The sequence below is a fragment of the Pteropus medius genome, unplaced genomic scaffold (genome assembly GCF_902729225.1).
Source record: "Pteropus medius unplaced genomic scaffold, Ma_sr-lr_union100, whole genome shotgun sequence".
In the NCBI taxonomy this organism is placed as follows: Eukaryota; Metazoa; Chordata; class Mammalia; order Chiroptera; family Pteropodidae; genus Pteropus; species Pteropus medius.
Window position 1 is genome coordinate 10,018,952 of NW_024349225.1, and position 13,233 is coordinate 10,032,184.

At 49.4% G+C, this 13,233-nt stretch overlaps 1 protein-coding gene and 1 pseudogene across 1 annotated transcript in view; both read left to right on the forward strand.

Moving 5' to 3' along the window:
- Positions 1–12,127, forward strand: part of ASTN1 (astrotactin 1) — a 180,462-nt gene extending 168,335 nt beyond the window's left edge. The window contains exons 22-23 of the mRNA XM_039881411.1: positions 7,108–7,291; positions 11,328–12,127. Of these exons, the coding sequence (XP_039737345.1) occupies positions 7,108–7,291; positions 11,328–11,565 (422 nt within the window). The 3' untranslated portion in view covers positions 11,566–12,127. The remainder of the gene's footprint in view (positions 1–7,107; positions 7,292–11,327) is intronic.
- On the forward strand, positions 9,307–9,425 carry LOC120617851 (uncharacterized; annotated as a pseudogene).
- Positions 12,128–13,233: the final 1,106 nt, after the last annotated feature.

Consider the following 13,233-nt stretch of genomic DNA (forward strand, 5'->3'; position numbering starts at 1 on the left):
GGATCGGCCCTTATCAGTGAGGAAGAGTTTGTCATTAGTCTCCATCCAGTGCACAAAACAGCACCTCTTGGGGCTCCCTTTCCCCATGATGCTCCCCGTCTGGTCTTGACACTGTCCCCAGTTCTGAGGCTTATCACATCCCCTCCACGACCAGAATTCAGCTCTCCAGGACACCACTTCTCCAGGGCTGTAATTAAGATGATCTCATCAAGCACTAATACCTATTCAGCAGAACTGAGCTATTTGCACACTCACAGAGACATTGACTGAAGCTGGAAGTTTAGGTCATGCAAGTTTCAGCAAGGGAAATATCATGGCCAAACTGGTCTCCTCGTGGCCCTCAAATCATCTTACATAGGGTTCCTGACTCCAGCTGTGTCAGGCTGACCACGAGGGGCACCATCCCACAACATGCAAGGGGTGACAGCATGATGGTGCAAACTCACAGGGGGAAAGAGTGGCCCGAACCTGCTTTAATTAAGGTCCCTGATCCTGTAGCACTTTACAACTTCTGAAATGACTTTCGCATTTATCGCCTCCGTTAGCACGCACGGTGCGTTAAGGGCACTGTTTATCTAATCATCGTAAGGCTCCTTAAAACTCTTTACTGGATTGCCATTCTTCTTTTGACAAAAATGAAAATATTTCACAAGCATGTTGGGACCTAAGCGGGGTGGCCCTTGCCCACTCCTCCAGCCTCTTCTTGCCCATTCGTCTCACCGATGCCTGCCATGCAGCCTTTGCATGTGTCCATGTCCTTACCTTGAATGCTCTCCACCCCCACCCCTGTCCACTGATTAACTCCCCTCAGCCCGCAGATCTCAAAGTATCCCTTCCTCAGTACAGAAGAGGTCAAAGGACATCGCGAGATGTCCTCAGGTACCATGTTTCTTTCCTTTGGAACATTGATCTGCGTTTATTACTATCATCACATGTTCGATGTCTGTCTACGTCACTGGACAGAGAGTTCCGTGAGAGCGAAGTCCCCATCTCTTTTTGACCACCGCTGTGTCCCCAGCACTTAGAAGGCAGAATGATGACCAAATGGTTGATAGAAAACATAGATTCTGGAGTCAGAAGTCCCAGGTTCAAATTCCTGCTCCACCATCTAACTCTGTGGCCTTGAGCAAGTTATTTCATCTCATATCTCAGTTTACTAATCTGTAAAGTGGGGTGAGGGGTAATGTTACCCTAGATAATAAGTCTCTAGTCAGGATTAAATGAGTGAGGTTAGGCGAAGTCTTTTTTAAGTGCCCATCTCGTAGTAAGTGTTCAGGGACTGTTAGGGAGTACACATTCCGGGGCAGTGTCCCTCGTGATCATCCTGATACACCTGGGGTCAGGGGCCATGAATAAGGCACCTGGCGGGGCACCAGCAAATCCACCTGGCCACGATAGTTCTCTTCTGGAAACTTGCACAATGGAAACTTCTGGCATCAGGCAACGTCTCTAATAACATGCAAATGTTCTTATGCAAATGCTGTCGTTGACCATGTCTGCTTTTCCAATAGGAGCGCAGTAAGTATTTGCTGAAGGAATAGAATATTGGCTCCATTTTGTAGATGCAGAAACTGAGGCCAGAGCAGAGCAGATAAGCTGGCCAGGGTCACGCCGTCAGCGTCCAGCACTCACATTCATGATCTGACATCGATTCCCATTTGGCCTACAGCGTTAAATTAGATATTGAGAGGGTTGTTATATAAAAGACTGAAAACCTTTCTTTGCCTCTGAATACTGGTGAAGAAAAGACCTACGTTAAAAAAAAAAAGGAATATTCAATTTAGATACCAAAACACTCTTCCTTTCAGGACGATCAGTGTCCACCAGGATGTGACAGCAGGACAGAGACCTTTACGTGTGAGACAGACGTGCTTCTCTCTGCAGCGGGTTCTGCCTGGCTTGTGGGGTGTGGGCTGAATGAGTTGCGAAGGTCTCTGCAGCCCCCCGCTGATAAAAGCAGAGCCTGGGGTTGAAAACCCCCCAGTGGGACACGGGGAGGACCCGTGGCCCCCTTATGTCACAACCTATTGGTTTCTCACTCCATGCCGGAGCAGGTGAGGAGGTGCCCCAGCTATTTCTGTCTTGGAGAATGTGCTGATGCCCTTCCGGCAGCCGTGGGCACCTTGGACTTGCTTGCTGAATAGGCGGCAGGCTGGTGGGACATCAGGGAGGTGATTAGCAGGTAGGAGGGGGCAGCGTAATGCTACCTGCGGGAATAGATGGGTGGAAAGCAGCTCTGACGTAGTGGCTGACATAGACTGGTCTGCCTAGGGGAGGCCACCGAGCTGTTTCTCTCGGGGGCGCCTTTGGGTTAAGTCCAGCTCCCTCCGGGTATCGAGAGGGGCCTCTGATGGCTTGTGCTCCCTGATGAGGAGTCGCTTCTGAGGTCCCAGCTGGGAGCACGAGAGGCCATTTCATGCTTAGAGAATGAGCTGACATTCCCAGGTCAGTCCTTCCAGGGCAAATGTCGAGATTAATGAGTCAGACTAATTAAGAGTGGCCTCACAAATTAATACAGTTCTAGCAGTTCTACCAAAAAAAAAAAAAAAAAAAGGAATGCTTGGCCTCCTTCTAAGCCAGATGGTGATCATAAATACAGCTCACTCGGGTGTGAGCTTACACCTAGTCACAGATGGGAATTACCTTTCAAGTGACCTAGAACAGGGCTGCAGCTCCTGGTTAGCCAGCAGGAAGCCACACTCGATTGCTGAGTGAACACTCTTCCTAAACCGGTTACTTCCTGTGAAGATTTTTACCACGTCATGACACTAACGCCACCGTGTAAGTTTCTCCCAATGTGTTACCGGAACTCCCCTGCCCCCAGTGGGAACAAGCTAGCTTCAGTAACAAGATCAGCCAGGCTCTAGGCTGGGGCGTGGCCTTCCGGGGTGTTCTTCTTCATGAGGTCCCAGAGGAAATAGTTTCGAGAGGATGAATTAGCATAGATAGAGCAGCGGCTCTCAAAGTGCCATCCAGGCCAGCAGCGTCGGCATCATCTTGGGACTTGTTAGAAATGCCAACTCTGGTTCCACATGAGACCCGCTAAATCAGAACCCCACGACCTATGTGTCCACAAGCCTTCCAGGCTGAGAATCAAGCTCGATTCTCAATAGAGAATCGCTAGTGTGCAGGGACACAGGGCAGCACAGGGAACGCCATGGGCAGGGGGAGGACAGACAGACTTGAGGGGGGGGCAGCTTGCAATTTGGACAGTGCTCAGAACGACAAAAACATAAGGCCATCTGGGATTCATCGTTTCCATGTGGAATTCTACAGTCAGTTACTTCAGTGTGGGCCAGACCGAGGTCTCAGGTAGCTCTCCAGGAATAATGACAGTGATGACCTAGGACCTCTGTTCAGGGGACCTTTGTCATAGCAGCAAGGGAGCCGTGAGCAGAGGCGTAGATGCTGCCCAGGATTCTCGTTTCATTGTAAAAAGAACAGCGGCACTGGGAGAATAAGAAAGCTCTCTCTCTTCTCCTGGAGTCGCTCCCCTCATTTATAGGAGGCTACCTTCCCCCCGGTCTCTTGGGGAAAGCGTGATCTAGTAGACACCTGGTGATAATAATCCCAAAATAACGTCTGCTATCGTCCGGCTCAGCCCCTCACCTTATTCCAGACACTATGGTTTATTTGCCGTTTTTGGATACGCTGCCCAGCACAGCCCGGGAGCCTCTGTGCTGGCGGCTCATCTCCCTGGCACGCTCCCCCCTGCCCGCCCCCCGGACGGCCCTGCAGCTCATTCGCTCCCTTCCTCCGACTCCACTCGGGGCTGGAATGTCAGCTTTTCCGTGAGACCTAACGTGACACCCTCTTTAAAATCACAATGCCCCACCTTCCTCCCCGCCTTTTATTCTTTCCATTCTCTAAGACATTACGTTCTGCTTATTTATTATGTGTATCGCTTAACTCAATGTCTCCTACCCCTAGACTGTGAGGGCCGTAGAGGTGAGGATTTTTGTCGGTTTCTCACTGATGTACCTAGAAAAATGGAAAGCACACGGTGAGCGCTCGGGAAACGCGGTATTGAATGAATGAATGGATGGATGCTCCCTGTGTCCGAACACTGAGCCAAAGAAAGGCTTCACATTTAATGTCACCTTTAATCTCACGATAATCTTGAAATGTATATATTATTGACTATCATTGAACAGACAAGGAAATTAAGGCCCAGAGAGGTTCAGTAACGTGTCCAAGGCCACACAGCTAATATAGTGGAACCCAGCTCCGTTTGATGCCGTAGAGCCTGTTCCTAACCGTCCTCCCTGGTCCAAAGGCTTCAGTCCCAGCCCTGTTCATTTATTCTGCCGCCTGAGAGATCTCGGCTCCCTTCTAATGACTCGGTTTCCGTTCTTGTGCTGTGGCTGTGTGTACAGGGTCCCTGCCTTGTCTCCACCTGCATTTTAACTGTCCTCGGACGTCACGCACGTTGAAGGAAGGGAAGACGGATACGGGTCTGGGTAACTCAGGTCCTCTGTGAAGCTGAAAGCCGGGCTAAGGGTTAACTGAAAAGAAAAATGCCTTGTATTCTTCTCTATTCTTAGAGTTACTGAATTCTTGAGACGCTTTGAAAGTTAATGAAGTAATATCTCTAAATTCTGTCAATGGAGAGAGAAGGAGCCAGAAACACTCGAGCTCTAGGAGACCAGCGTATAGATCGTTCTGAATACAGCATCCTGTTTATTGACTTAGGCTTTTAAGCACACCCTGGAGTTCGCTTCTCTTGGTTTCGGGAGATTCGTGGAGGAACCAGGGCCCGTCCCACCTGGTCTCAGGGGCACAGGCCGCTGCTGATGGGAAGCACCAGCCTCCTCCAGCCGGACGCCACTGTCGTGATGTGAGAATAGTCGGTGTGCCAGGAAACTCCTTCTCAGCGGAGACCCCCACAACCAGGGCTCAGGGCCTGGACCACTACTGCCCGTCCCCAGAATTCAGGACAGATTCGTATCAGTAAAAGGGTGGGAGAGGAACCCCAAACCTCCCCACCTGGGCTCTGGCCTGATCACCCACACTTTCCCTCCCCTGTCACCCACGCCCTGCCTCCCACAGAACACATCGCGACTCTGGGAACAGTCCCCCTGCTTCTTTCTGCCTCAACTCCAGAAGCGATGGACGCCGACTAGGACTTCCTCTTACTTGGCATCTATGGGCCAACCAGGGCATGGTCCTCTACTAGAAGCAGTCGCCCCATAAGCGCATCCCCCAAGACTGCCTCCTGTATCTTAAGTTGGTTAAACACCGCCATGCCCTGAGCATCAGTACACGAGGGCACAGGAAGACAGACACAGTGTTGAATCTTGGCTCTGTGACCCGGGGCGGGTAACTTTGCCTTTCTTCGATTGTCCTTATTTGTAGACCAGGGAGAGTCATATCCATTTTGCAGTGGTGGCGTGACGGTTGAAATTCACATACGTAAAGCTCTTGGCAATCAATAGGCCTTTATTAAATAACTGAGGATACCATAGGTCTTAATTTTCTAAATCACTTTCCTTGTTAATCTCTTGATTCTATTTTAACCACCTGAGGATTTTAAAATCCTGCAAATTTAAATGCATTTCTGAACGAAACGTTATTTTTAACGCAGCTAAAGTTGCCGGCTAGAAGACCTTGGTTGCTAAAAGACTGGTATAGCCTGGTGTGGAGAGATATCACTGAGAAATCCTCTCCCAAAGTAGAGTCACATTGCTCCCAAGTCATGAGTTCCCTTCGTTTGGCTAAGGTTTTTTGATCTACGATATTGTCTGGCCTTGGGCTAGCCACTCCGAACACCGAGGAAGTAAGATTGGGCTCCTGTCCTCATTAGCAATGGGCAAGATAGAAAAGGAAGGAAATTATTTCAATGTCTAGGCAGAGTAGGGGTAGAAGTATATGCATTCCAACCCAGGAGACTCCTGCAGTGATGACTGTCATGACCAGCAGCCCTGGATTCACTTAGAATTGTGACAAGGAATCAGGTTGCTATGCCTTTAAACTAGCAGGGCATCAAATGGGCAGTCTGGCTTAGAAACCTATACAGACTTCGTTTCTTCATCTCCAGATTTAACATTGGCGCTGAAACAAAGCGTTGCTCGCCCATCTTAGTTCCCAGCTGTTTAGGAAGGAAATGTAAACAAATCTCCTTTCTGACAGGTTTAATGAGAAAACAGTGCATGATAAAATGCTTTGAACTCTCTAGGAGAAAATGCCAAGTTCAGCTTAGCAATGCATGCCTTCGAGGCAGAAGTATAAAAGATATAAATTAAACTGAAAGATTACTCATTTGGAACTGCAGAATGTACTGGAATTCATTTATGTGTCAGCAAGCGTGTCTTCATATCTGGTTTGGGCGGCCCCAGCAAAGGTTCTGCAGTCATGGGGCCAGGTCGCTTTTGGTACTGTGGCTATTTCAGGTTCAAGTTGCTCAAGTCAGGACCTGACAGTGCCTCACTTCACCCCTGAGCCAAATGCCTGCCCCCGGCTGCTCGGGGCTTCCCTATTGCCTTTTGTAGGACCCACTTGGTACCCAAGCAAACGCAGCTAGACGTACAGAGGAGGTAATGTCTTGAGGGGCAGATGTGAAGCACCGTGGGCCAACCACGGGGTGGACCTAGAGCTAAAGTCTTCTTCCTTCCCCCTCACCCCATGGACCAGTGGGAATCCGGTCCCTTCCTACGTCCCCTCTGGCAAACGCAGCCACCAGCTCACTCCTCTCTGTCGGCTCTGCCTACTTTCTTGTCACATTTCCCTTTGTCTTCCCTCATGCTTCCTTGGGGTCACACTTGCCAATAAAGTATTAATCTATGAGCTTTTGCCTCAGGCTCTGTATGTTTAGGAAACATGGGTAAAGACAGAATATTATAACTGACATTGACCTTGGAGGTATTCTCTTCGAAGACTTACCTGATGAGGCAGCCGTAAAGTGAATTAGTCAACCCACTTTCTCCATGCTCTAGGCTCAGCATTCTTTAAGTAACGTCACACACACACACACACACACACACACACACACACACACTGCTGTACATGTATGTGCATACACACACATCCACGCACATGCTTACATACGTGTCTGTATACATCATTTATATACATATATATAATCTTATTTATTTGCCTTATCTGCCTCAGAAATAGCAGACAAGATCTACAATCTCTTCAATGGCTACACGAGCGGGAAGGAGCAACAGACAGCCTACAACACCCTTCTGGACCTCGGTTCCCCCACCCTGCATCGAGTCCTCTACCACTATAACCAGCATTACGAGAGCTTTGGAGAATTCACCTGGCGGTGTGAGGACGAATTAGGCCCCAGGTAATCATTAAACTTCACTGCCTCTTTTAAAGACCTCGGCTCTTTGAAATTGGGTACCTCCTCCTCTATAATAATGCGCTCAGGCGTTTGCATCGATATCCTGGGTGAGCTTAGGTGCTTGGAGAAGTAAGCCCTGCGCTTTAGACAGCTCAGTTCGTACAGATTAGTTTTGGATAAGCTGTATTTAAGTAGTCAAGTCATGAATGCATTTCCTGAACCTGGAAAAAAGTTTGCCCTTGACCTGCTTTGCCTCCCCTCTCTACCATGCTGACACAGCTTTTCAAATGCTAAACCCGTAGGTGCCAAAAGCTTAGTCTTGTGAAGGAAAATTAGGGAATTTATTAAAGAGGTTATCAAAAAAGTATTTACTGCGTACGAACTTTGCATATATTATGTGCATTCTACAGATATATTTTGAGCTAAATTCCACACTCTCAAAAGACAACGTGGGGGTAGTCAATGACTCACCTTGACATCTATCTTAGCTAAAGTTAGGGTAGTATCACGTTTGCTAACTTCCTCTGACCCCCAGGTGACAACTTTCGAAAACTCAGTACCCACTGCTTTTAGATTGCAAGCCCAGATGCATGTCTTTGAAAGAGAGGAACAGGAAGAATATGTAGAATAACATATTCATTTGCTACTTTGAGAAAAACAATTTCCTTGGAAATTCTGGAATTTACAGAGATAGACAGGGTGAAGAGGCTTTTACAGAGAATGTTGGTACCTGTATGTCCCAAAATTATTTAGAATCTCATGAAGAAAAACAAAATATGGCAAGAATTTGAGAATAGAGAAAAAAGAAAGAAAATGAAGAAAATCAATGTGGTTGTATCCTCTGGCGCTAAAAGAATTTTTGCACTCCAGATAACAGGGCTGAACGAAAATATCACCCCAAAATCATCCCGTCCATCTGACCTCTGACCAAACCAGGGGGCAACCCAGCCTCAGTGTGCCTCCTCTTGTAGCCAGAAATTATAAACTTTCCTAAAAGACCATTGTTCAGGACATTTCCCAAACAATTCTTTCTTTTGAAGGAAGGAGGAAATTTAGGATTATCTTCCTGACATAAAATGACATCATGTGTAAGGTCAGGAAGAATCTTTGTGCATTCCGTAAATTTCTTCCTGACGTCGATAAAGGGTGGGAATCCTTGAGCAAACAGGTGCACTACTGTGGACCAAGACCCAGAGGACAACAGACAAGGGACTTTTCATTTGTTTTGTCACGGTTCTGGTAAAAAGCCAACCCTAGGTTAGGAGGTTAACACGTACTAAGAAATGTCCTCCCTGCTCCATACCTTATCACACCCCTGCCCTCCTGTCACTCACGTCATCCCCCTCCCCAACGCCCTGCCCCCTTCTTCCCCATTCCCTCCTTCCTCTTTGCTCCCCCTTCTCCTCCTCCCTATCCTCCTTCCTGTGACATTTATCGTGTGTATATATACAGCTCTCTGTTAGGGAACATAAATGTCACAATTTGAATAGCACAGACATTTCATATATCATCTCGATTTCCAAGGGCGCTTGGATTGCCAGTTCCTCTCTTGTAACTCAAGAGTCAGAAGGAAAATTCATTAATGAGGAAAGTGAGCAGGGGAAGAAATGTAGGTCTCGCTTGTAAAGTGAGGCCTGCTGCTGACTATACACGCCTTTCCCCAAACTCTTCTTCCAGGAGACCTTTATACTGGTTTTTCAAGGCTGTATAGAGATTAGAAAAGAAATGTGTAGCTTCTTTAGCTTGTGGAAAATGAAGTTTTCCTTATTAGTGCCGTGGATCTCAGGGAGAACCACAGGAAAGAGAAAGTCCTCTGCCCTGAGATACATCAGCCCACTTTGCAGTCAGTTGTGAGAGTCTGTTGAGTACCTAGTACCTACTTCCTGTGAGCACGCAGAAGGGATTTCCTCAGCTCAGTGCTGTCCATTTCCATGAAAATTCGTGGAGGTCTCCAGACTGAGCTGGGGGTAAAATATTTTGAGAACAACATTGGCTGCATTGCTATTAAGAAAGAGGGAGGCTACGGCCATGCCACCTTGAACAAGTCTGATCCTGTCTGATCTCGGAAGCTAAGCAGGGTTGGGCCTGGTTAGTACTTGGATGGGAGACCACCTAGGAAGACCAAGTGCTGTAGTTTTAAAAAATAAGGGATCGTAAGCTGACAAGGTCCTTGTAATCTGTGAGGTCAACCAAGGGTTGCCTCGCCTAACAGAGTAAAAAAAATTAAAAAGAAAGAGGGAAGTCAAGGGCAGACCCAAATTAATTATTATTTTTGTAAAAGCGAGCAATGCGGGTAGCCCCAAAGACTCCATGGGCTAATCAAATCCATTTGTCGGAAAGGATGGCCGGGATGCGTTCCTGTATCGATTTCTCGAAGGTGGTAGAGATGCTGTTCCTCACTCTTCTTCCATTCCCCTTGCCTCCGCCTCCCCCAAATTTGTCAGCGACTCATGACATGCAGTAGGACAGATTAAGAGGATGGGCCACCAAAGTCCCTGTTGGTAATGACTCTCGGAAAGCCTGCTTGGCCAAACTACAGAGTCTGACAGGCAGAGGAGAGACCATCTGCACAGGACGGTATTTAGTCGGCAGGCGGAGTGTTTGTTTGATTTCCTCTGACCCACCATTGAAATTGAAGGAAACATGCCTACCCCTCCGACGACCTCACACTGCCTTAGCCCCTCGACTTTGCTGCTGAAGCTCAACACCTTTCCTCCGCCATCGGCCCTGCCCCTCTCCCGCTCGCCCTCCCAGGAATGCAGTGAGCTCACCCCCGATGCTCACTGCCAGGACAGAAGAGGAATGAAACCGATGTGGCCATTGTTGTCTGAATGCTTGCTCTAAATGGGCTGCAGACACTTCCATTTTCTGGAAGGAATTGTTGATTAAATGCGGAGAGATGGTTCCTACCTGAGAAGTGGATAAAGACTGCAAGAGCTTTCATCGAGCTTTCGAGAACGGCGTTTCACAGCCTTTCATGAGTTTGTTCAAATAAGAGACTCTCCCTCCATGGGTCTCTGGTCACTTGGGTCTTTGGAGAAGAAGAAGAACATGGCTGAGTGAGGGACTCCTGCTCCTGCGCTCATCCTGAGTCAAAACCAGGGAGGATCTGAGAACTGGCTACCAGGCAGTCCCTTTCTGTAACACCAGAAATGGGTGCCAGGAAGAAGCCCACACGGCAGTGGGTAGAGGGTGGTGACAGCCCATGTCTCCAAGCTGTACGCAGATGTGACCACACCATTCTTGGCCTTTCCAGCGTGTGTGAACTTGGGGTACCACACCCCCTCTGCTCCCTTCTCAGGAATCTGCCACAGCTCAGGTGCTCTCTCGTCACCCCTGTTTCTGCTCTCGATTGGGGCTCGATGGCGGTGCCTTCCTTCCCGGGGGAGACGGCGCAAGGGAACATGAGCCCTCCCGGAGGTAAAGTGGGCAAAGTGCACCACTGAGTCTGCACTTTCCCCAAGAAGGACCCTGCCTCATCGTGCACCGAGGGCGTCATTGTCCTCATCCGCGTCACACCCTAATGACCTCCACACAGGAATAATTAGTTGCATTTGGAATAATTAGTTGCATTTGGAATCCCCCGACGTTCAATATATCAGCTGCTTCCACTCAGTTCAGAAATAACCTTGAAAAGGGAAACAGTCAAACACCTTGTCATTTAATGATGATCAATTACTGGCTTTGAAGAAAATTGATTTGATTTGTCTTTCAAAACAGCCGACTCCATCATTCTAAAAGGACAGATGTTACCACTAAAATATTAGTTATTTCCTCTTCATTTTTTCCTCTTGCGTTTTGTTCGTTTCGCTCGGTAACTGCCCCGCTTTGCATAACCATCCTATTGATTAATTTTTTCTTTCATCCATTCATTCATTCATTCTCTTGACAGATATTTATGGAGGGCCCCAGTTCTAAGTGCCAGTGATAAAACAATAAGCAAGACAGACCGGCCTCTGCCCCCCTTGGAGCTTCACGTCTCCCCACCGTCTGCCTTTCCCGCTTTCTCCTCTTTCTAACCCCCGTGCTTAATCCCTAGGAAAGCTGGCCTCATCCTTTCCCAGCTTGGGGACCTCAGCAGCTGGTGCAACGGCCTCCTTCAGGAACCCAGGATAAGCTTGCGACGCAGCCCCCTCAAGTACCTGGGCTGCCGCTACAGCGAGATCAAGCCCTACGGACTGGACTGGTCAGAGCTCAGCCAGGACCTCCGGAAGACGTGCGAGGAGCAGACCCTGAGCGTGCCCTACAACGATTACGGCGACAGCAAAGACATGTAGCGCCATGATGCCGGAAGGACACGGGAGAGGGGCGGGGGATGTCTGGGTTGGTTCGCGGGTTTTTAATATTTTTTAATGGAACATTAAAACCTCCACGGGCACCATCGACACCAGGGAGAAACTGATCTCTGCTCCCCGTAGAACTCCTCGGCCTGAGCTCCATCCGCACGACCAGGGCGCACGCCTGCTGGCCAGTGGCTTCACTCTTTAGCCGACTATACTGGGAATTGTTTTTTGGTTGATTTGTTCCTTTTCCCCCCCAAGAGTTTCATCAGAATGCTCAAGAGTTCTGTCATCCTTCCCATGAAAGGCCCATCAAGTCAGGCACCTTGTGCTCCCTGAGTTCCTGAGTCTGTTGCAACTGGGGACAGAGACGAGGCCAGAAAGCTGTGAGCCCAGCCGTGGGCTGCATTTCACGCGGGGAGCCCAGGCCAGGACACAGAGAAGGACAAGAAGAAGATGGGGAAGGTGGCCCCTGTGTAGGTCTCATGCTCCCTGCCCACCCCACCCCCCAAGGCCTTCCTAACACTGACTTCGCCCCCACAGGTGAATCCAGCCTCTGTTCGGGGCCCCAGCGCACTTCCTGGGTTTTCAGCTCCTCGTCCATGTCACAGGACTAGAATCGATCTCCTCTGTCCTCTGCTCTCCCTTCTATCGTCTGTGAGGCAACAAAATGCTGCCTTCAGCACGCTCTACCTGGAAGAAGGTTAGCGATGCACGGTCTGGAAAAGGAGCGGACTTTACTGTTTTTTAAAAACTCCTGTGCCTCCAGGCTGAGCGTCTGCAGACCCCAGTATACACCAGTAGACACCAGGCTCCCAATCCTCTAGGGTCTGCACCGCTCACCCTGGACGGATGAGGCTCGTCCGATGTCTGCTGTGGGCCAGGAGGGGTCAGTACTGCCACGTCAGTGTTTCAGAGAACCGAAGTTATTACTTATCACAAAAAGCTTCTGTCCATTCCCCGCTCCCCTCGCTAAATTGAATTATGTCGCTAGTTGTACAAACCATTTTCCTGGATGAGCCTCGGCAGGAGGGTGGCACCATTTTCACCCCCACCTTGTTGCCAGGAGCAGCAGGAATTCTGTGTAGGTGCACCCCCCTGACTGCAGGTAAGGCTGGCCGTTGTGTCTGCCCCACTGCCCAAGCGTTGTCACAGGCGTCATGAGTGGAATGGCTACGGGAAGCCCAGCCTTTCAGAAAGCGCTCTGCAGGGCCACGTGGGCCACCCCGATGGGCCCTAGCCATCCCCACACACCTCAGAGGCCCGATCACGCACTTTCAGCCACCCTGCCTTTGACTGGGCTCCTGATGTGGAAACACCAGAGTAAACTCAAGAAGAGGCTGTCAGATCTATCAGGCCAGGCATTCAGCCATTGTGCTATACTGATTTTTTTTCTACACAGTAATAATGACAGGCTGCATCCCCTGCGTGCTTGCTGTATGCCGGGCGCTGCCGTAAGCACTTTACGTGTCACTGAATTCTCACCGCTGCCCGACGTGCTCTTCTCAGCTTCGGTGATGAGGAAACTGAGGCAAAGAGAGGGCGCACGACTTGCCCCGAACGCCGCACTCGCTCCGCCTGCGCTACAGCGTGGACGCCTGCGGCCGTGCTCCAGGGCCCGGGAGCGTAGCCCCGCTGCCTGCCGCAGCCCCGCTGCCCGCCGCA